The 24,734-nt window shown below is 40.0% G+C and overlaps 2 protein-coding genes across 3 annotated transcripts in view; one reads left to right on the top strand and one right to left on the bottom strand.

Annotated features, from left to right (window-relative positions):
- Bmp2k (BMP2 inducible kinase) overlaps positions 1-24,734 on the top strand; it is a 101,986-nt gene that overhangs the window by 67,287 nt on the left and 9,965 nt on the right. Inside the window, exons 11-15 of one of the 2 annotated variants that reach the window (XM_036200753.1) lie at positions 2,357-2,568; positions 4,264-4,362; positions 5,663-5,847; positions 9,354-9,511; positions 15,777-15,887. In XM_036200753.1, coding sequence (XP_036056646.1) covers positions 2,357-2,568; positions 4,264-4,362; positions 5,663-5,847; positions 9,354-9,511; positions 15,777-15,887 — 765 coding nt within the window. The remainder of the gene's footprint in view (positions 1-2,356; positions 2,569-4,263; positions 4,363-5,662; positions 5,848-9,353; positions 9,512-15,776; positions 15,888-24,734) is intronic. The other variant, XM_036200754.1, reaches the window with a different exon arrangement.
- Positions 23,924-24,734, bottom strand: part of Paqr3 (progestin and adipoQ receptor family member 3) — a 34,023-nt gene continuing 33,212 nt past the window's right edge. Inside the window, exon 8 of the transcript XR_004946046.1 lies at positions 23,924-24,205. The gene's annotated coding sequence lies outside the window, so the exon portion shown is untranslated. The remainder of the gene's footprint in view (positions 24,206-24,734) is intronic.

Below are 24,734 nucleotides of genomic sequence, written 5' to 3'. Positions count from 1 at the left end.
AGAATATCCCTTTCCCTGCCCCTGTTCCATGTATGTTTATTCAAGATTAGGTGGCTGTAGATTAGGTGGTTTATTTCTTGGTCCTCTCTTGTATTCCGTTGATAAGTGTTTGTTACTATGGATCCGTTGTGTAGTTTGAGATGAGACATTGTTAGTTTCCAGCATTGCTCTTTCTGTTTAGGATTGTTTTGTCTATTCAGGGTTTGTGCTTCCTTGTCCATTTTAGGATTTTCATTTTTGTTTGATTAGAAATAATGTTGGAATTTTAATGGGTCTCCACTGGGTATGAAGCTCATCTTGAGTAATGTAGGCATTTTCACATGAGTTCTGAGTCTGCTCATTGGAGGACTTCAAGTCCTCTTTCGTTTGTCTTTAGTGTTTTCTAGAAGTCTTTCATCTCTTTAGCTAAACTTATTTTTAAAAAAGCTTTTGAGGATAACACCATCACAACTCATTGAACATGGAGAGGTTGAATTGGTGCCTACCTGGAGCCTTCATCCCTACATTCTGGTGTCTTTGGTACAGGAAGGTATTCTATGGTTACCAAAAGAAAAATGTAGACACCAACTCTGTCCCAAACCCTTTGAACTACAATCTGTCCTGCCTGCAGGATATGCTAGGGCAGTGGTGGCTCAATGCTTGTAGAAGTAACCAGCCAATATCTGATTTGACTCAAGGCCCATTCCACAAGATAGAACCCATACCTGATACTACTTGGGTGACCAAGAACCTGAGAGCAGATAGCCCAGTGACCTAGGGCAAAACCAAATAATACTGGTCTATGAAAAGAACCTAGCAATAAAATGACTCCTAATGATATTCTGCTGTACTCAGGTATATGAGTGCCTTGCTCAGCCATCATCACAGAGGCTTCCTCCTTCAGCAGATGGGAACAAATACAGAGATCCACAGTCAGACAATGTGCAGAGTGAGGGACCTTGGGGCACTCAGTCCTAAATGGGATGTCTGCATCAAATCCTTCCCCTCAGGGCTCTGGGAACACCGTGGAAGAGGAGGCAGAGTGTAAGAGTCAAATGAGATTGGACACCAAGGCCTTTTAAATAAACATAATCAAAGTACATATAAACTCACAGACTGAGGCAGCATGCAGAGTGTCTGCACAGGTCTACACCAGGTGGAGCCCTAGAGCTGAAAGAAGTGGATACATGCCCCCAGCTCTAACCTAGAAGCTATCTCTAATTTATAACCACTTGCAAATGAAAATGTAGTTTTCTCCAGGGGATTCTAACTGGGGAAACAAACTGTTCTTAAGGGTTGGCCCCATGCCTGGCAGTTGATAGCCAAGAGAAAATGAACTCAACAGCATCTTTAGAAGTTCTTTGTCTCAGTGTCATGTCAGGGCTTTTCTCCCCTCGCCCCCCCACCCCTTCCAGTTTAGTGTTTTTATGGGATTCATGTGTGTGTGAATGAGTGGGTCTCTGTTTCTTGTACTTTCTCTTGGACTTTCTTCCTTCCTTCAGTTTGTTGGTTTTTGTTTTGTTTAATTTTGATGTGCTAGTTTTTTTTTTTAATTAAAAAAAAATGTATTTAACTTTATTTTATGTGCATTGGTGTGAAGATGCCCAATACCCTGGAATTGGAGTTATAGACAGTTGTGAGCTGTCATGTGAGTGCTGGGAATTGAACCTGGGTCCTCTTGAAGAGCAGCCAGCCAGTACTCTTAACCACTGAGCCATCTCTCCAGCCCTGATGTGTTAGTTTTTACTTTAATATTTCATTTTATTATCCCTTAGAAGCCTGTTTATTTTCTAGTGAGAGACAGAAAGGGAGTGGATCCAGATGGGAGGTGAAGTGTGGAGGCACTGGGAGGAGGAGAGGGAGGGGAGTGAGAAAAAAATGTATTTTCAATAATAGGAAAGTAAAAGAGAATAGCTATGTAAGCCATTAATATGTGAAAGGAAGAGTGAAATGTAATAAGCTAAGAGGATCTGTTGGGTGAAGGAACAAGAAAGATATTTGATCTAGACTTTGAATAATGGGATTGCAGTGGATCGAATGTTCTCTAAGACCCAGAGAGTCTTGCTGGTGTGGATGCTTACTCATCACGGTGCATGCTGGAGCTGACCACTCGGAACAAGTTTGTGTGTGGCTGCCTTAGTGGGTAGGAAGATGAAGCCAACACATGGTGCATTCCTGAGATACTTACTTGTTGGAGATGTAGATGACAGAACTACATTTCATGGGCATTTACAGTTACAGTAAGTACTTGGTTTAGACTATGTGATGTATACACAGATGTCTATAATGAAACCATAAAAATGTTTTAATTAAATAATTTCAAGTCCAGCTCCATCTTGTTAAAATTACCTGTGTGTTAATGTTTTTGGAATTACAGGAGCACTGAGACCTGGAAGTGGTTCTGAAGTCTTAATGGGTCAGGCCCCCCCTCAGCAACCACCACAACAGCATAGAGTCCTGCAGCAGTTACAGCAGGGAGACTGGAGATTACAGCAACTTCATTTGCATCGTGTTCCTCACCAGCAGCAGCAGCAGCAGCAGCAGCAGCAGCAGCAGCAGCAGCTACTTCAAAATGCTTATTTGCAGCAGGTAGTGCAAATGACTTTATGACTTTAGATAGCGAACTAGTGTGAAATCCACACAGTAATTGAATATCATTGCATTCACTTTTGTATCATTGGCTTATAATAGGCATATCATAACTTGAACTATATTCAAATAAATCCTTAATTTCCTGCTTACTGACAAATATGTTAATTTACATTTGATGCTAAATGAAGAGATGTTCTTTTAAAATAGGTCACATCATGGCTTTATGAAGCAAAAGTATTCATTTGGTATTCAGAAATAAACAGTGATATATTTTCAAAAGTAACATTGTCTTTATTATTTTATTTTATTTTTTTGATATGAGCCTAGTTTGGTAGTCCTATTTTTAATTTTTCATTATTTTGACTGTGTTGGCATAGATTCAAAAACAGACATTATTCTGTTCTTTGCTTTATAGAAACCTGCAAAATTGTAGTCTCACTAAACTTTCCTAAATGGAACTACTGTGTGTGCAAGTATCTTACCTCTGTCTGAATTATGCTCAAGCTAACTGTGTACATGACACTTCATTGTGTTGCTTCCTCCACTGTTGGCTGATAGAGACAGAGAGGGTGATGAGTAAGTGGTGCCGTGAGATGCCAGAAAACCCAGAAGGCGAACGAGGAACCTAGAGATTTACTGTAATGAGTCAGAGGTCACTGAAGGCTGTCTTCATCAACTAGGAAGTGCTGGAACATTTGCTAGCTTCCAAACATCCTTAATCTATGCTGATAAAGTTTTAGCTAAACTGTGTTTATTACGACTTTGAAACTAATTCTGCTAAACATATAGAAACTGACAGTCACAGATTATAGTTGTTTTATATGGGCTTTAAGACTTTATTTTCGGGGTTAGGGATTTAGCTCAGTGGTAGAGCGCTTGCCTAGCAAGTGCAAGGCCCTGGGTTCGATCTTTAGCTCCAAAAAAACAAACAAACAAAAAAGACTTTGTTTTCTTAGTCATTGATCTGATAAAAATCAGTACTTACAAAAACAGAACTTGGGATGGAGAGATGGCACAGTGGTTAAAGGCACTGGCTGCTTTCCAGAGGATCTATGTTCAGTTCCCAGCATCCACATGATGGTTCAACCATCAATAACTCCAGGCCCAGGGAATTTAGTGCCATCATTTGAACTCTGTGGGCACTGCGGGCACATGATGCACAGACAGGCATGCAGGGAAAACTCCCATCACACAGAATAAGAATTAACCATTAAAAAAAAAACCCTCTGACCCTGTCTCAAAAAAAAAACCTCTGACGTTGAAAAGGCACAAATACTATTTGTTTTAGTTACTGTTCTATTACTGTGAGGACATACCATGATCAGGGCAACTCATAAAATAAAGCATTTAATTAGGTGCTTGCTTAGAGTTTCAGAGGGTTAGTTTGTTATTGTCATGGTGGGGAGTGTGGCAGCAGGCAGGCATGCATATGCTGCAGTAGTAGCTGAGAGCCTGCATCTGATCTGCAAGTTGCCAGAAGAGAGAGAGTGAGACTGGACCTGGTTGGGCTTTTGAAACCTCAAAGCTCCTCCCCAGTGACATACCTCCAACAAGGCCACACCTATTCCAGCAAGGCCACACCTAATTCTGCCTACATAGTACAACTAACTGGGGACCAGGCATCTGAGCCTGGGGCCCATTCTCATTCGACCCACCACAGTATTGATTTGTGTTTGTTTTTCTCTTTCACAGTATCAGCATGCAATGCAGCAGCAACAGATACTTCAACAACAGTTTTTAATGCACTCAGTCTATCAGCCACATCCTCCAGCATCACAGTATCCTACAATGGTAAGGGCTGTGTAATACCTAGATGTTCTCTGGGCGTGTATTACTAAGTTGGAATTTACAGTGTGTATGATGGTATTTAGAATTTCATCATTTAGAGTCATTTTGTGGGCTGGGGAGATGAGTCAGTTCAGAAGTGCCTGTTGTGCATCTATGAGGACCTAAGTTTAATCTTCAGCACCCATTCAGAAATCTGGACTTAGCAACTTATAACCTCAGCAATAAGGAGGCAGCAATGGACAACCTGGGCTTTGCTTACCAGCCAGTCTAGCCAAATCAATGAACTCCAGGTCCAGAGGACCGTGTCTCAACAAATTAGGGGGAAAGTGATGGCCAAAGGACACCCAAATCTTGACCTCTGTCTACATACATGCAAATTGGTTTGTTACTTAACTGAGGGAGGATGGAGAGATGACTCAGTTGACAGTGTTTGTCATATAAGCAAGAGGACGTGAGCTTAGATCCCTAAGTCCCAATTAGAAGTGGAAAGCTAGCAGCACATGCTCCACCCAGCATCCCACTGGGTGGGGGTAGAGAAGGGTAGATCCTTGAAGCTCTTTGGTTAGCCATTTGTAGCTGAATTGATGAACTCCGGGCTTGGTGAGACATCTTGTCTCGAAAACCAAGCTAGAGATTGATAGAAACATTCAATGTTGGTCTTGGCCTCCACATGCCCTACACACACACACACACACACACACACACACACACACACACACACACACACACACACACGGTAAAAAGTTATTTTGACATATTTTCATTGAAGGCAGATGTGTATTCTCAAGAATGAAACTCTTGCATCTGAATGTGACCCATTATAACTGTCTGATGACACATCTGTTTAGAGGAGTCCCTGTGACCTTCTGTCATGCATCTCTATTGGGCAAGTGTCTGTTGAGTGAAAGGGAAACGTAGAAGGACTGTGCTGTGCATTTGCTCCAGAGGACAGCTTGCTCTGCTCCTCTCGCTCCTCTCTTTTCATTTTTCTTTCTTTTCTCTTTTTCTCCTTCCTCCCTCCCTCCCTTCCTTCCTCCCTCCCTCCCTCCCTCCCTCCTTTCCTCTCTTCCTTTTTCCTAAAACACTTAAAGGAGGAATCTTTAATCTGACCAAGTGAATCTGGCTTTTTACTATTAAATGGGTTTAAATCATCCTGTGTAGTTTTCTGGAAACAGCTACTTCTTCAAATACACAATTATTTTTGGGGTTTCTAGTTTTGTCTCCATGGATGGGAAAGGGAAGGAACACACTGGTGAGGTGCTGAGATACTTAACCATGGGTTGTATGTTGTTTCTTGTTTCAGATGCAGCAGTATCAGCAGGCTTTCCTGCAGCAGCAGATGTTAGCTCACCATCAGCAACCTCAGCAGCAGGCATCCCCCGAATACCTTACCTCCCCTCAAGAGTTCTCACCAGCCTTAGTTTCCTATGCTTCGTCACTTCCAGCTCAGCTTGGAGCCATAGTGGATTCCTCTTATGGTGCCAATAGGCAAGTGCTTTTCCAGTGACTGCACAGGGCTTACTGTGGAAGTGCACGGTACCAATGAGAAGCGCCACTAAGTGGCTCTTGAAGGAGCTCAGTTGATCTTCATTAGAGCTGACTTGCTCCCTCCTAGTCCTCTATTGAGTCTTCCTTCAGTTACCGTTTGTAATTCTGCCAGGTGCTATTTGCAGACAAAGTTTAGCCAGACCTGAGGAATTTATTGGTATGCACATAAGAGCATTCTTTGTAATTTAAGTAGAAGCAAAGTTCTAGAAAGCTGCTTTAGTAGTTGAAAATAAATAACATGTTATTATTAGCTTGACTATTCATGAAATATATATATATGTATATATATATATATGTATATATATATTTTACACAGAAACAAACATTTTAAGTATATCATATGTAGCAAACTTAGAGTAGTTGGTTGGTTAGGATTATTGTCTGGGTTGGGTACTTCATATGGGAAGTCATTACAATAAATTGAAGAACTTTGGTACAAAGTTTCTCACACTTGGCTATGACATTAATATTAGGAAGCACTTTAGGATCTTGGAGTTAAGAGCCAGTATTAAGTGGTTGGGAGATACCTTTGTAAAATGCTTTCCACACAGGCATGACTACCTACATTTGATCTTCAGGGTCTACTAAAAAAGATGGCACACACTGTAATCTCAGAGCTGGGGAGATGGAGATGGGAGGATTCCTGGAGATCCCAATCTAGCCTAATTGATGAGCCCCAAGCCATTTAAGAGATCCAGTATCAAGAAACAAGATGGACATCCCCTGAGGAATACCACTTGGGGTTGGCCTCTTCTCTCTATGTGTGTGCACACAGAGACATGCACAAATGTACATGTGCACACAAAGACACACTCTTCTTCTACCCCAAAGTAATCAATATGAATATCTTCAAATACAAGACTGGTGTTCTAGTCATGAGTTTATCAGCTCATTTCAAAGAGGCTCTTACACAGCTTCAGGTTTTGAAACCATGTCAGAGAGAGAGAGTACATGAGTTTGAGTAGACAGTGGGCATGAGGAACAACATTGTACTGTAAATTGTGTGTGTCCAAAGAGGGTAAGTCTACACTAAGTCATTGTGTTGTGTGTGGTATCGAATGAAAGATGGAGGGAGAGAGGATGGGAGGGAGGGAGGAAAGGGGAGGGATGAAGAAGAATGATAGGGATCTGTTACATGCTGGGATGAAAGCAGGAAGGTTAAAAAATTAATGAGCTGCTTTTCTGAAGCAAAAATAAAGCTACATGAGTTGGGACAAATTAGTGTAGTGGAGAACAGAACTTAAACACATACAAATCAGTGTTTGCCATTTGTTATTTGCTTACTCTAGTTTTTGTTTGTCTACTTGGCACTTTTCTATAATACATTAGTAGCATTATTATAAGAAAATTAAGATCAAAAATACATATTTGAAGCCGGGCGATGGTGGCGCACACCTTTAATCCCAGCACTCAGGAGGCAGAGGCAGGCAGATCTCTGTGAGTTCGAGGCCAGCCTGGGCTACAGAGTGAGTTCCAGGAAAGGTGCAAAAGCTACACAGAGAAACCCTGTCTCAAAAAACAAAACAAACAAACAAACAAAAAACCAAAAACATATTTGAAACAAATTAGATCCAGTAGGATGTAAACTATGAAATGCAAGTAGTGGTCTAATAAATCTGTAAAATTGGTCCCTCTGTGACAAGAATGATGTAGTCTTATTAGAATCACATATTTTGCTTGATGTTAGTTGGTATATACTCATTAAGCTGCTGTTTTCCCTAGAAATCCACATGACATTGCCCAAGAAACAGAAAAAAAAAATCAAACCACAAATAATAAAAGTTTAGTTAGTGCATCTGCTGTGTGGCAGTAACATGGATCGTTTTGTCCATGGCTCCACAGTGAATACTCCATTCCCACTGTGTATGGTTGTACTTCCAGAGGCTGATGATCTTTCAGAAGTATAAGGTTTAAGTAAGTCAGTATCCTAAAAGTCAGCGATCTCTTATGAGTATCTTTTGTTGTTGTTGTTGTGATATAGGGTCTCACTGTGTATCTTTGGCTGTCCTGGAGCTTTCTAACAGACTAGGGTGGCCTCAGTCTTGGAGATAGACATGTGTTAGCCTCCTGAGTGCTGGGATTAAAGGCATGTGCCACCATGCTCAGCTCTCGTCAGTATCTTAAAACTAAATAATACATGACAGAAATCTTTCCATTTACTATTTGTCTATGTCTGTCTGTCATCTATGCTGGAAATTGAAGCCAGGGCCTTGGGCATGCCAAGTGCACAGTCTTCCCGTGAGTTGTACCTCCAGCCTCTGTGTTACTTAAAAGGAAAAAAAAACCCATCTATTTACTTTTATTTTTTTGTGTATGAGTGTTTTGCCATGTGTACCATGTAGGTACCAGGTTCCCTCTAGGGCCAGAAGAGGGCACCGGTCTCCTAGAAATGGAGTTACAGATGGTTGTGAGCCACTATGTGAGTCTTGGGAACTGAACCCATATCCGCTGCAAGAGTAGGAAGTGCTGTTAGCCACTGGTTGTCTCTCCGGCATCCCTATATGGATTTTATTAGTGAAAATTAGTATATTTTTAATTTGTTCAAAATGCTCTTAATTATTTACAGTCATTTAAATCATTTTAGAAATTTTAAATCATTTAAAGAAATGCAGTGTGATAAACAGGCCTTTTGGGTAAATTGCATAGAACCAGAGGACTTGGGCCCACGACCGTACTTTCAACACCAGGAGTGGTGTATTATGTGTCTACAAAAGAACCCTCGTTTAACTGGGCCTGTTTATAAGGCAAAACTAGCGCATCATCGTTTTTGGTAGTTATATTTGGTAGGGAGTATAATTTTCATTGTGATGTCTCCATATAGGCACATATGATATAGGATAGGTATGGGATCACCCGACAGTATTCAGTAGTGGTTTTAGAGTGATACTGTTCGGGATGGTTACTGATTTTCACTTTAGGGCTTGTTAACTTTGAGAGTGACGACTAGTATCAACTGCTTGTTATTTTGTTTTTGTTTTGTTTTTTAAACCAGACACTGTTTTGCTTTACATATATTGAATTATTTACTCTTTTCAGTAGCCTTGTTAAGTTTATGCTGTACTCCTTTTTTCTTATTAATTTTTTTCAAGACAGGGTTTCTCTGTGTAGTCCTGGCTGGCCTGGAACTTACAGAGATCCGCCTGCCTCTGCCTCCCAAGTGCTGGGATTAAAGGCGTGCGCCACCACTGCCCAGCTGCTGTATTCCTTTCTTACGGACTAGAATCCTGAGAAGTAAGGGACTGAGAAAGGAACACACCAAGTGTGCCACATACAGGTGGTTCTAGCACTGTGTGCCTTGTGGAGGTGTTCAGATTCCAGCTGTTGTCTGTCCATCCTGTACGCCTGGTCTTGTTTTCTAAGAGTTTCTAGAGTGTGAAATAGAGCACTGACATTCTCTCCATTGGCACCTCATCCTTTTCATTCATTCTCTTTTCTCTTTCAACTAGGTCAGTTGCTGAGAAAGAGGCGGTTGCACATTTCACAAATGAGAAGACCGTCAGTCACCCGCCTGACATGTCAGGGTGGAATCCTTTCGGAGAAGACAACTTCTCCAAGTTAACAGAGGAGGAGCTGCTGGACAGAGAGTTCGACCTGCTAAGATCAAGTAAGGGACACTTGAAGGCTTATTTCGCTTCACAGTAAAGTCACAGCTCTGTAGTTCAGCAAGGCCAAAGACTGTTTGAGGTGGTGTGAGCAGTTGTTTTTGTGCGTTTGAGGGGAAAATTCAGGTCACTTTCTTTCATATTATTAAACTATATTGTGTCACACATTTAGAAATTAGTTGCTTGATAGTAGCTAATAAACTCAAGACTGCTGATATCTAACCCTTAAAAACTGCTATCTATGAATGTGCGATTCATACTGTCTTCAAGACATGGAGATGAATGTTCAAGCAGAGAAGACGTTCTCAGTACCTTGCCTTACTCATCCCATTGCAGCTCTGTGTTGCACACTCAGTAGAAGATGGGGTGCGTCTGAGACACCCTTGACAATGCCCAGAGAAAACATGGGCTACATTATGTTAATGTTATGTCATGTCCCCTTCATGAGTGGTGACATAAAGGGGTTGTTTTGTTGTCCCGATTTGGCCAAAGCTAAAGAGATTCTTTTCCACTTTAAATCTGATATCTCAGTGTTTTTGCTTGGAATCGTTACCTTTTCTCAAACTACCTAATATATACGTCAAGACTTGCCACAAATATTTTAGAAGTGATCTGTTTTGGAAGAATGTGGTTGTTTTGACGAGGTTTGCAGAATAAGAGCAAGAAGCTCATTTTGTGAAAAATGTAGGTGATTTTCTAGTTTCTGAGGATTATGTATGTATGTATATGGGTGTGTATATATATATGTATATATATACATATATATATGTATATACCCATATACAGTGTGTTTCCCTGTTTTGCATATGAAGAGAAGGACCTAACTCCCAGTTTCTAATTTCTGTTTTATTTAACTAGCGTTATGAGCACATTTAGTAAATGAAATGCTTTGTCTGAATTCATATGTATTTTATGTAAAATTCACAGATGGCCTGCATTCATGTAAGGGGTTTCTGTAAGGCATTCATCTTTGGCATCTAAATTTGTATTTTGTATATTGGTGTTTAAATATGGATTTAAAAATGAATTTTAAGCCCCTGATATACATTTGTTAACTTTGATAAAACAAATCTTACCTCATATTAAAAAATGTTTTTAAATCAACATTTTTGTTTGGCATTTTTCTGAAGTTTATTTTAAATAGCCCCAAAAGCATGGCTTTAAAAAGAGGATATAAATGATCTCTTGAGTAATAGTAGAGGGAGATGCAGGAGGAGGTAGTCAAGTACTTGTTATTTATAGATTATTTTAGTGTTTTATGAATGTGTGTATGTGCATACGTGCTTGAATGTCTGTGGTGACCTGAAGAGGCATCTTTGATCCCTCTCCACTTTATTCTTTGAGGGTTAGTCCTTCAGGTAGACCCACAGATTAAAAACTATGGTTTATCTTGTCACCTTGTCTGGAATCTCCTGCCTGCCTGCTGAGCACTGGAGTTATAGGTAGCCACCATGCTTGCCTGGCATCCACACTGGGGATTCTCGCCTCACACTGGTATAGCAAGCATGCAAGCTGAACCATCTCCCCAGCCTAGGGTCAATTTAGAAGCAGATGGTCTCGATTTTTAATGTGCTCTGACAAGGGTCTACTAAATAAATATTTTCTGTTTCTTGAGTTAAAAAAATCAACTTTTTTTCCTTCAAAATGTCAAGAGCTAGGTAAAGGATTTTATTATATTGTGTCTTATAAAATGTGGTGTTTGTTTGGTATAGGCAGAAACTGTATCTGAAAGTGCCTGCATATGTAATTTCATCTTTTAAAATTTTAGAACAACTGTTTTCAAATTTGAAGATGGGAAGCATCAGTGACTCCCATGTACTTGTGTGCCTGTTTTCAAAGGCAGCTCAGACTCCATCATCCTGCATTAGAAGATGCCAGGCCTCAAGTGAGGACCCAGGAAGTCAGGCTGGGGGCCACCACTGTCCTTTAACTGCCCAGGGGCCTTGAGCAGTGGCCATCACTGGGCTTCTGCCCTTGCTTCAGCACGTAGCATCAGCAAACCGACTGGATGAGAGTCCCAGTGAAGTCACTGGCTGCCCTCATTCTCACCCTGCCCCCCTTGTAAACTGGGGTAGATGAGATAGGGTTGTTAGGGGAGCTAAATGAAGTGATTGTTTCAGCACAGGGAATGAGAGCCATCACCCCTAATCTTAAGATGTTTAGCTAGCATTTTGAAATTATATTTAAATCATGCACAAGGTTTCCTGGTAAATTAAAAATCAAACCAGAGTCAAGGGCACACAACACTTACTGCAGATGGGCAGTTGGCAGTGGGAAAGAGGTGGAAAACATTTCATTCTCTTAACATTGAGTGAGTGTGCTGGAGTTCAGAGAGGAACTTTGACGATAACATGTAGGATGCATGTACTGAGGAAAGTCTCTTTCCATGGTTTTACTTCAGTGGTCATCTTTGATGGGGATTTAGGGACAGCAGTGGTGTATCCAACATTTGATCTGTATGGTAGAGTTTAAGTCATTCTGATGGGCAAGGGCCTCTTAATTTCAGTAGGAGACTATGCAGTGAAAGCTAGTGGGTATTCATTATTGCTAGCTTCTTCTGTCCCCAACAACTTTTTCCAAAATGAAGAAATCATTTACTAATGCACTTGGAATGCCACATAGTTTATTTGGACACTTGTTTCTTGGTGCACATATTTATTAACAGTTTTCCAGAGTTGTCTGTAAAAGCACATGTGCTTGGTTAATGAAATGCTTTCTGGGGAGAGACTGCCATCTTTCTGTGGCTCTTGAGAGCACACTGTCCCTGTAGGTGATGTGATATATTGGTTACAGAGTGGCCACATTACCATTCAAGATTTCCCTGTTAAGGTGGTATATGGTTATTTGTTTAACAGGAGAAAGATAATGTCTAAAAATATATATGACTTGTGTACTTCATATAGGAAGCAATTTTAAAGTCATAGCAACATTTTTGAGATATTAAAACTAAAATTAGTAATAACATTTTTTAGTGTTCTTTAGGAAAATCATTGATTACCTACAACAGGCATTTAATATATAAACTATTGTTGCTTTAACTTTCAGTGAAAATGAGTGTAATTTATGGTTCAGAATCTTCTACTGGCTCTTTCTTAATAACAATACATTAAACCAAGATTAAGCATTAATAATAAAGTTTGTCTCAGTTTTTTTTTTTTTTTAAGTTAAGCTTGCTATTGTCATTGTCATTTGTACCGAAGTATCCAAATTTAGTTTGTAACCCTCAGGATTCTAGTTGTCATGATATTTAATATGCTAAACAGTAATTAGAATACCACCTGTTTGGGGAAAATCAAAACTTGCATTTGGTTAGCTACCTGTATACTTGTAACTGCTAATTAAGAACAATGGGAGGTTCACTTGTGGACAAATAGTTTTACTGTTTCATCAAAACTAACTAGAAGGAATAACAGAAACCCAAAGATTGGTTGCTTTGCAGTTTTACTGAGTATATTGTATAATTTTTGAAGATACAATAAACTTGTTGTAAATGTCAGGATCTCTAATTAGTTTATGGTAAAATACCAGTAATCATCCTTTCCTAAAGCTCATTCAGACCTGCTACAGTGTCTTTAGTGCAGAGTAACAATATTTCAGGCACATTAGGATGGATCCAAAGTATCCATGAATACTGCTTTTACAGCCCTATTTATTAACCATTAGTCATTGTTTGAGGCCATTATCTATTTAACCTGCATTCGTAAAATACCTCCTAGAGTATTTTCATCCTGTAGTGATATTATGGAAAGTACTTTGCTTTCAGAACTTTCAAATCCTGTGTTTGCACCATCTATATTAGTTAAACGCCTTGGAAAGAGTCTGTGTTTACTTGCCCACACAATTCTTTTATAAGGCACGATGAGGTAAATTTCTTGTATTAACTTCAGGCCTTCTTCTAATTGAGAGAAAACCATTCATTGAAACCAGGTCTTTCAAATGTAGTTCCACATTGAGAATTTTGTTTTTATTTCTATGTAATTGACTGTATAATAAGTTAATGTGTATTTGTTTTGTATTCTGTGTTCTGAGACCCAGATTATGTGAATTTTAGAAACCTTAAGTGATTTTAAAAAACGTTCCATTAAGATTGATTCTGTGTTTCGTGGAACAATGTGAACATGATTCATTTTGTTATAAATGTATTCTGATATCTGTTTGAAAATAATCAAGTAAATAAGTTTTTCATACAACAGTATCTCCTGTATTTTTCCTCGTGGAAACCCCTATATAATGGTCAGCTCACTCCCACATGAAGTTTGTTTCTTTGCTATAACTGCACTGTGCTGTTTATAAATTTACCACAATTTACTTGATTGTTGAAGATAATATACAGAGTGAAAAAGGATTCAAAGAGTGTAGTGGTGATTTTGCACTTTCATAATCTGGGCACCATTGGCATGATAGTGTCTTGTGAATTTGGAGAATGCAATGGAGGCTCCCAAGTTCACATTTAGATGTTCTGATTCACTAGGTCTGTGTAATAGGGACTCCTGACAGTATGCAGATGTTTAACAAGGCTGTTCCTAATTCAGACATAAGTCTGGACCTTAGGAACTTCGCTTCTTAAGTACTGCTGTTGTGGCCATCACTTGGGTTAGCCTCTTTTGCACTGTCTCCTTTGTCCCTACTCTCATGAGGTAGAAGACGGGGCCTAGGAGGACTTTGATACAGTGTGTGATCTCTGGTTTATAGTTGCCCAGGAGACCCTTAGGACTGGCCTTTCTTCCATGTGTCAGCATTGCTTCCCTCCACAGGAAATTGGGAACCCTCCATCGTATAAATGTCTTTTTTTTTTTTTTTTAAGAAAGATGTTATAAAACTATCTTCTTCTTTTTTTGGGGCGGGGGGTGTTTTTTTTCCTAGACAGGGTTTCTCTGTGTAGCTTTGCGCCTTTTCTGAACTCACTTGGTAGCCCAGGTTGGCCTCGAACTCACAGAGATCCACCTGCCTCTGCCTCCCAAGTGCTGGGATTAAAGGCGTGTGCCACCTCCGCTGGGCTAAAACTATCTTCTTAATAGGTGCCTTAACAATAGAGTGTGAACATGTGAGAAAGGTGCAGTACATTCCTTCTTAGACATTTCAGACCTGTTGGACTTCCTCTCTGTTCGCCAGTCCCTTAAAATTTAATTGAACACAACATAATTTACTCACCAAAAGAACACTTGAAAACAAGATAACGTGAACATGAATTCGAATTTTTTTAATGGCTGTGGAACAAGGGTCTACTGGGAATGTTTACAATCTCTTTCATACGTTTCAAATAGTATAATTTTGATTGCTAAGAATCGGGAAAGAGACATTGTATAAAAAAGTCAGGAAGTGCTTAGCTGTTGTGTGTAAGAATCCCCAGAGCAGATTAGCATAAGTGCAGGGGATACAGCCATGACCAGGGAGTGGAGAGAGTAAATTCTTTCTTAAACATAGCTGACTGTTGCCTTTCTTCTGTGATGTCTCCATCCCCAGCTGCTGATAGGTCTTTTGGTATCCTGTGATTAGTAGAGTCACTCCTTGTCACTGCCCACCTGCTTACTCCTTTTCTCTGCCCTGCACTTCCTTCTATAGCTTATTAGTTTCAAACATGCTGTGTACATTTCTTACAGTGTCCGTCACTTGTTTGTTTTTCATATAAGCATATCAACTACACGAGGGTGTGTGTGTGTCTGGGGTCTTCCTTTTGTTTGATGTTACATTCCAGTTGCTCAGAACAGTGCTGTGCTTGGTATATACTGAATACTTAAACATTTGTTAGATGAATAAGTACAGTGTGTGTGTGTGTGTGTGTGTGTGTGTCTGTGTTTGTGTCTGTATTAATAATAGTACAAAGTGTTAGGAGAAATGACTGAAATAGAGTGAATTCTTTTTTTTGACTATTGAGAACTAGAATTTACCAATTTTATGAATGAATAACCATTTACAATATTTTTTCTATAGGTTTTTGTTGAAAGTCTGTTAAATATGTCTTTGTAATAAGCAGGATTTTAACTTAAGTTCAACCTGTTATAAAATGTAGATAGCTAGTATTAAGTGAACCAGACTAATTCATTAGGTAAGTTATGTTTAGTGTAACCTAGCCCTGACTAATACCCTTAAACTTGCTTTTGTAGCAGTGACAAAGCCTTGGTCCTTGTAAGAACGGGGCTGTGAATTATATTTTTCAAAAAGGCGGTTGCTTTAATTTTTACTTTGATTTATATTGTCTATCACTTTTCATTTCAAACCATCTTTATTTTATTTTATTTTTTGTTTTGTTTGATCTTATTTTCGCAGACAGGCTCGAGGAGAGTGCACCCTCAGATAAGAGTGTAGACCCACCCTCTGCTCCACATAGCCATCCTCCGGAAGACCCCTTTGGTTCTGTCCCTTTCATTTCTCACTCAGGCAAGTTACATGTGTGGCCTCACTGCCCTTGAATGTACAAGAACAACAGCAGCAAAGCTGGATTAAGTTCAAGAAGTAAGATGTAGGCGTTAGGTTCGGAAAGTAGAAAACAGAAATGATGTCAGCCGTTAGCTGTCTCTGTCTTCCTGATGGTTGACCTATCGAGTTATTATTGTGTCTTTGCCAACATGGGTGGGAATGCTGGTTCACATGGTAGAAACATCAGTCTGTTCACCAGTTACTGGGTTCTAGTTTTTTTTAAAAATGGTACATGAAAATGTCTTCTATTTTTAAAATATTTTTAGACTTAGCTTTTGGTTAAAGGTCTGGTGTTTTCCTGGCATACCCATGCTCTCTGATGATTGTTTGATGACTGCTAGTTGGCACATCATGTAACTACTCTTCTTCATTCTTTGGATTTCGGTTCCGAAGTTGACTGCTGATGCTGTTCACTGTGTAAGATATTCTAATGCTAACTAATAGTAATTTCAGAGTAATTGTCTAATGCAGATCACTAATTGAGATTGTTCCTAATTTTTGTCACACTCCATATTTTATTCTTTGCTGTTATTGAAGATAGTCTGTCTTCTTCACATTTCTGCTTGTTGCTCTATCATTGTCAATTTCATGGATGACATAACATCTTAACAGGGCCAGCTAGCTAATTCTACATCTGCTTCATCTGTTCTGTGTGGTTACTCACACTGCTAAAATCCTAAGTCAAGAGTGCATTGTTTTTTTTAAAAATTATATTCCAGAAATGGCCCATCAGTCTTCAAGAATCTCAGGACTTAGTGACTTGAGATCCTGATGCAGAAAGCAGTTTCAGGGTTAGTTCTGTGCTCTTCTGCTGGTGTCCGTGACCCTCCGTAGGTTTGCACATACCCATGCAAACCACTTTTGAGGGACACTGGGAAAGTCAGAAATTGGAGGACACTCACTGATTGCTCTTCTGCACCCTTAATTTCATGAAGACTTAGAGATTTTGTAATTAGCAGTTGGTTCACAAATTTGAGCTTGGTTGGCACTGTCATTTTGTTTAACTTTGTGTACATTTTCTGGTAGAATTGAAGCTTTTTGAGGGTTGGAGGCATAGCTTGTCTTTGATCTTGCCCAGTAACCAACCCAATATTGACTTAGTGATCATTGTGTGAAAACATTATGGGATCTACAGAAGGCATCCTAAGCCCGTCTTAGTGCCAGGGCAGTAGTCGTTGTGTGAAAACAGCATCTACAGAAGGCATCCTAAGCCCGTCTTAGTGCCAGGGCAGTAGTCGTTGTGTGAAAACATTATGGGATCTACAGAAGGCATCCTAAGCCCGTCTTAGTGCCAGGGCAGTTATGATAAAAATACCCTCACTCTAGAACTTGTTGCAGAGCATGAGCGTTGTTGATACTGGAATGGCTTCATTTGGAAAACCAAGAAAAGGAGAAAATGGGTCTAGAAGAAATGTGCCTGAGACAAGAAAAAGTGATTGCTATGAGAGCAATGCTAATTTGATCCTTTTCAGACTCAAAAGTTTAATTAAAATAAAAAAATCTAAAATAAATATTACCACTGGCCTATGTACTAGAAAGCTTATGTTATATATAATTTTTAGGTAAACGTAAGGTATGGGGGATTATTCATTTTCCTCTAGTAGTAGAATGAATGAATCTTCCGAAACTAAAATTAACCTCTCCTTAAACCTCAGGAAATAGTTGTGCGAGGGCGTCAGACAACGCTAGTAAAATATGCTCCGTGTGGAAAATGAGGGCAGTGAGCTCTGGGGAGTGAGCAGGCGCACCCCATTGTCCTTGAGCCTGCTGGGTCTGTTCTGAGCAAACCATAACGAAAGTACTACGTACAATTAAGACAAGTACAATTATGAGTCAGAATGCTGTAAAGATTAAGTCTAATACTACTGTGTATTTAAAAATCTAATATTCTTTACACTGGTTTTGTTAGGGAACTGTGCCATCTATCCATCCTCTATCTGTCTGTCTGTTTGTCCATCTGTCCATCTGTCTGTCTGTCCGTCCGTCTGTATGTATGTATGTATCTCCATCCATCCACCCATCCATCCATCCATCCATCCATCCATCCATCCATCCATCCATCCATCCATCCATCATCTACCTACCTACCATCTATCATCTATCTATCTATCATATTGTTGCCTTGATATACAGGCAATGCTCAAAGTTGAGATCTTCATCTTGTTTCTGCCTTCCCTGTGCTGGGATAGCAAGCATGCGTCACCACAGACTGTACTCTTTTTATTACAAAGAGAAAATTTGTTAGAAGCTAGTAAGGAGAGCTGAGAGCCAGAGAAATAGACTCCCCGGGAAGAGCACAGCAACTGGTCATCCAGTACCACCCCGTCAGCCCTAGAAACAGACCGAGAAGTAACATTACAGAGACCGAGCAGGTTATATTAGGACATAATACATGTACAATGAAAAAAGAGACTGTGAATTTGAAGGAGAGTGGGCAGAGATAACAGGCTTGTCCATAGGCCTGTATGGTGTGATCACTTTCTCATTTGCTATTCCCTCTTCCAAAATGATTGTAGCTGACAGAAAACTAGCCAGCACAAGCTTTAAATCTTAAGAGTTTTTAAAAAATCTTTTCCAGCCTGTTTTATAAAATTAATTTTAAATTTTAAAAATAACTAAAATAATCTTTATTTTACTGTGGAACTCAGGATAGCTTGCATGGTTAGGATCTGAGTATGGTTCTCAGCACCCACAACCTGTTCCTCTAGCTCTAGGGAGATCCAGTACCTATGGCCCCCACAGGCACCTGCACTCAGTATGCACACACCACACAGATGCATGTGCATACATGCAATTAAAATCATAGAAATAATGCATATAATTTACAGTGTCAAATTTAGCCAGAAAATCTCCATGACTGATCTTTCCCCATCCCCTTTTTGTTAAAACTCCGCAGAGATAATTTTCCACTTCTGGCATTTTAATATATCATACTAAATTTTTTATTTTTGTTTAACCTCCTCAAACTGATTTTAGATGGCATGAGTAAAATTCTTACTTTGGCACACATGGATTTAGATTAATTATACTGTTAGCCCTTCTCATGTGCATACATTCAGTTGTGTATGTACAGTCATGTGCCATCTAACAGAGACGGTCCAAATAAATGTTATCTCTTAGTACCCTATCTCAGGCTGGCGTGTAGTGTAGAGCATGTGCTTACTATGCCTTTGTTCTCCAGTACACATGTACACATGCCACATGTAAACAAAACAAAACAAACAAACAAACCCCCCAAATCCACTCCATAGAACTGTATGTTAGAATCTGGATATCTTCCTCAATTGCTTTCCAACTTCCTCCTTGAGGCAAGGTCTCTGGCTGAGCTGTTTCTGGCTGTCCAGCCCGCTCTGGGTGTCAGTGCCCTGTCTCCTCCACCTTCCACTCTGGGGGATTTCAGGGAACTGCCAGGCTCACTCACCCAGCTGTATCTGGACTTGGGATCTGAACTGTTCTGGTCCTCACGTTTGTGCAGCCAGCACTTCACTTGCTGTGCCCCCTGCCCAGACTAGGCACAGTTTGGACCGTGAACCGCCCCTCATCCCCCAGATCCAGCATGCCCCAGTCACCAGTCACTGCTGGGCTGCTTTTGTTTGTTACCACGCTGTGGATTGCTGTGGATTGCTGTGGATTGTTTGTTTCTTGCTTGTCTGGTTTGTTATGTATCCTGTTAGTCAGCTCCATTGCAGTTGGTTGCCTCATGGTTGTCATAGGCTCTTAGTAGTTTCTTCTGTTTTTTAGTCTTCCTGGAAATTCCTGGATATCCTGGTCTTTTCTTTTTCTTTTCCTGATAAAGCAACTACTGTTTTTGTTTTTTTCTTCTTGAGACTGTGTGCATGGCAGAAATAGTCATGAAGCTTCACTGCCTCAGAAAACATGCTGACACTTGGTTGATAATTTGGGTGAGAAAATAATTTCAAGCTACATAATTTTTTTCTGTGATTTTTATTTGCTTATTTATTTTTCGGTGGGTAGGGGATCTCAGTGTGTAGCCCAAGCTGGCTCTGCACTTCACAACCTCCTGTGCCAGCCTTCCAGGGGCTTGGGTTTTCCTGCGGGGGTTCTCTTACTTGTGCCTTCTCCCACGGTTGTTGAGAAGTGGGATGCCATGTGATCACTGATCTGCGTGGTCTTCGGCCCTGCTGCCTTTTTCTCCGTGGATGCTGTTAGCATCTTCGCTTATAGTCTTCAAGTTACTTTATTCTGGTGTAAATATTTTTTTTTATTATTTATTATACTGAAGACCTAGTAAGTCTTTTCAGTCTGAAATATGTATTTTCTTGTTTTTTTTTTAAATGTAAGGATATTGTGCATTGTGGATTGATCTTTTAGTTTAAAATATTTGCAATGTTTTCTCTATTTGCAGCTTAGAAATCCCCTTTATTGCCTATTATTTCTAATTGCAAGTGCCATCGTATCTCTTAGGTTGGAATATTTTCATTTCTGGGGATACTTTATAGTTTTGTACATTCTTTGGTCATGATTTTTCTTTGTCTTCCAGTTTGAGAATGCCAGCAAATGAATGCCAGTCTTTCACTTTTCACAGGAGGGGGCTTGTAAGGTGAACTGGAAGGACAGGAGGAATCCTGCTTATTAGACGCAGTGTTTCCTAGGTTGGCAGATGATTTCACTTCCTACGGAGGACTGAGTACAAAATGGGGTGGGGCAGTGGGGGTGATGGAGACACACACAGGAAGGAGCAGCCGACCTTGGACTTCTTAGACCGTTCTACTTTCTCACAATGCATTGTGGCTTAAAAGTCTTGCTGGTTTCAGTTTTTAAAAGGATTTTTACCTTATAAAGGATATAACCTTGGTTTCTGTTCTTACAGTGTCATTTCAGGTTTTGTTTTTTCAGCTTTGTGGTCTTTTGAAGTATGTTGGGGAATGTTGTTCCTATACTCTGCAGGTGGCAGTGTCTGAGCTACATGTTTTCCCTAAGATATTTAGAAGAATTCATCTGAGAAGCCATCCAGGCTTCAGATTTTCTTGGGGAAAGATTTTAAGTACTTCATGTTGTTAATACATGTATTCAAGTACATGCTTCATTTTGTCAGTGAGTGTGATGGTGTTTCATACATTCATGTTTTTCTCATGTAAATTGTGAAATATGTGTCTCCCACCCCAGGTTTGCTGTTTCTTGACATGCTTTTCATGACATGCCAGTCATTCCTCTAACATCTTGCAGGTTGAGCTCTCTGCTCCTTCCCCCATGTTTCCCCCATGTGACTTGCTCACACTTTAAGGCAGATCAAGTGTACTAATTTTCTAGAATGAGCTTCGACTTTATTTGCTTTTTTATTTCATTGATTAGGTTACAATTTTTCTCTTCTTCCTGTTTTGGGACAATTTGCTGTTTGTCTAGCTTCTCAAGTGAGGCTTGGTCTTATACTTTTCCCTCAGTGTTGGGATCAGAGCCCAGAACCTTGCACATTCTAGCCCCATGGTCTGCTTGAACTACATCACTAGTCCTGGGCTGCTGCTTTACACTTATTTCTGTTCTGTGTGTGGTGAGGAGGGGCATACATAAGAGGATAACTGTGGGCGTTGGTCCTTTCTTTCCACCATGTGGGTTCCAGGAATTAAACTCAGGTTGTCAGGCCTGGTGACAGGGCTCTTCCCTGCTGAGCCCTTTTGCAAGCCCCTCCCTGATGCATTCAAAGCGCCTACAGCTTTCTTTTTAAACACTGTGTCTTTTTAGCATGTACATTTCAATGTCTGTCTGTCATTCATTTAAAAAGTTCCTGATTTCTCACATTTTCTAATGTGTTTTGATTGAAGGTTAAAATTCCAGATACTTGAATTAATTAATTTACTAATATTTAAGACAGGGTCTCACTATGAAGCCCAGGCTGGCCCTAACTCACAGAGATCTTCCTGACTCTGCCTCCAGAGTCCTGGGATTAAAGGAGTACACTACCATGGCTGGCTAGAATATATTTTTAAAAATTAGTTGAGGATTCCCTTAGAGTAAGTGGTAATATAAGAAAATAATGGATCCTCTTTCTCTGGGTGGAGGGAGAGATTAAGACAGGATTTTGATAGTAGTACAGCTTGTCCTCAAACTTTCTCCTCCTTCAGCCTCCTGGATGATAAGATTACAGGAGCATACCACCACGCCGCCCATGATCTAAGACAAACTGAAAGTTAAGACTTGGTTGGAAAAAAAATCAGTTGATTGATTGATAGATAAAAGCTGGGATGGAGATAGGATTTAGCTCAGATTTGTGTATTTGAACAATATATAACATTAGAATTTTTATACAGTGGGTTGGGGATTTAGCTCAGCGGTAGAGTGCTTGCCTAGCAAGCACAAGGCCCTTGATTCGGTCCTCAGCTCCGGAAAAAAAAATTTTTTAAACTTTTTTATACAGTAAAAGGACCATCTTATTGCCAAACATACTCTAAAGATACACAAAATAGTTTTTTTTTTAAGATTTATTTATTATGTATACAAGAAGAGGGCGTCAGGTCTCATTACAGATGGTTGTGAGCCACCATGTGGTTGCTGGGAATTGAACTCAGAACCTCTGGAAGAGCAGTCAGTGCTCTTAACCTCTAAGCCATCTCTCCAGCCCAAAATAGCTTTTTATTAGCTGCAAATTATGAATAATAATGCACTAATAGTATTAATATTCAAATGTCCCTTAATGAATCTGGGAATTTTTTTGCAGGCAAGATTATAAATGCCATTCATGTTCCTCACAACTAATGATTCTGTTGTCACTGCCAGAAATACTATTCTGGCCTAGTAAGATGATAATCAAATTACATCATCAGTCCAAAAAAATATATCAAAGCAAAGTAGGAGATTCCAAATTGAAGGCTTGAATGGGCTGCACAAGAAGACCCCGCGGAGGGAGGAGCAAACAACACGACAGACAGCCTCAGACCTAACTCTGCTTTCTGATCTGCTCCTTCTGCCTGGCATTGTCCCAGCAGTGCTGAAAACAGGAAATGTGACGCTGAGTTCGTTATAGTGTGGATGGCCCTGTTTGATCAGATACAACTTCTGAAACATGCAAAGGGTCCTTGAGATTCGAGAACGGGTTTGAAGATTTTCCACACGTGGCCATATTAAGTCATTGAAGTTTTAGATTTCTTACTTTGCATTTCATTTTTAATTTGCTTCAGATTTAATGAAGTTGGGTCTAAAGGTTGGCCCACCTTGTAAGCTGTTGAGGTATGTAATTTATCCATTTATGATTCTTGAGGGTCAGGGCTTTTTCTGTCTCAAGACATTAACATTATTCGTTATGTATATTGAATTCTGTTGTACATTCTATGGAAATAGAGGCTCAGAGGATGCCGATTACTGGCTTTAGGTCTCATAATTAATAAGAGTTTAGCATCAGAGCTGGATCCCTACTTATTTAAAAATTAGCACAAATAGTGGTAGGCAATTCAAAACAAGAAACAACAACTTACACCATGAGTCACATAATAAAACAGCCCATTTTATGGCTTCTTGAGTTTGAAAATATAGTTCATAGCTTGTATGGTTTTCTTCTTGAATTTGGACTCTGTCACTTGGTCTGCCTTCTGAGCAGTAGTGCAGATTCTGATAAACCTTTTCCTAATCCACTAATCCTGAGGCCTAACATGACAAAGTGCTGGGAAATGATGGCAGGCAGTATGCTACCAATTCACAGTATGCTTTAGAGTGCCCAGCCCCTCCCCTCTGCCGGAATGATGAGACGACAGACGGCATGTAATTCCAATAGCAGTTCAAGCCATTTACGCTCTATAATCTGATAGCAAAGAAAAGAGCATTGAAGCAAAATTTGCTTGACACTGGAAGCTTCTTACGTGATTAAAGTGTACCAGCTGTTAGCCCTCTGAGCGGAAACCCAATGAGAAAAGTTGTAATGTGGCTGTTTTCTCTCCATACAAGGACTCTTTCAATGATGTGGCTCTTTGGTATTGTTTATGAATTTAAGGGTACATACTTTGCAGGACTGAGTTAAAATAGTGAATCATTCACTAGGTCCTTACTTTTTAAAGGAAGCATTTAAGAGAATACTATCACAACTATATAGAAATCTAGCCAAAGAAATGCCATGGTAGATATTGCCTCTAACTCATTTTGATTGTGCAAGACTCCATCTTTGAAACTCAAACACCTAGAAATTGTCTTTTGTGAAAGCTTACAAACCCAGAATTGTTCAGTTTGTGCTCTGAGATCCCTTTGGTGACTTCCTGTTCTTGCATCTGTTTGGTGAGGCAAGCTTGTTTTCAGCACCCCCGGTAATTCTTGCTTCTGTCTCTCGCTGTCCAGATCTAGTGACAAGAAGCACAGTGGCTTCAGAATACGTAGAGGAGCACAGTGTCGCACAGGTTGCTAAGGCAATGATGAGCTTTGAAGTCAAGTACCGTCTTACCCATCTTTGAGAGACATATAAAATGCTACAAAGAAATAGAACCTTTGGAAGACTAAGTACCCTCAAGGTACTTAGCTCAATAGAAACACTGTTGAAACAGAAATAACAAGGGCCAATCTGGCGGTGCTGTGCCCTGCTCTGGGATGGTATCTTATTGGGGAAAGGAAGCAGGCCAGCTTCTGGTGGTACTTGGTAGTGCATTGGTAGGCTGTGCTGAGCACTAGCTGGTGATGCTGCTCCACCAGTAGTCTAGAGTCTACGGGTCAGAGGTCGAAGATAGTGTCTGCAGCAGGGGAAATCACTGTGGCTTTATGATATGTGGTAGCTATCAAACTCCTTACGTAAGGAGAGACTGCGCTAAATCTCTAGAAATCCTTTGTTCTTGTAAGCTTTCGGGCAATAGTTGAAGCCATGAAATAGGGTCATGG

Source organism: Onychomys torridus, chromosome 10 (genome assembly GCF_903995425.1).
Source record: "Onychomys torridus chromosome 10, mOncTor1.1, whole genome shotgun sequence".
In the NCBI taxonomy this organism is placed as follows: domain Eukaryota; kingdom Metazoa; phylum Chordata; class Mammalia; order Rodentia; family Cricetidae; genus Onychomys; species Onychomys torridus.
This window is presented reverse-complemented; position numbering and strand designations above follow the sequence as displayed.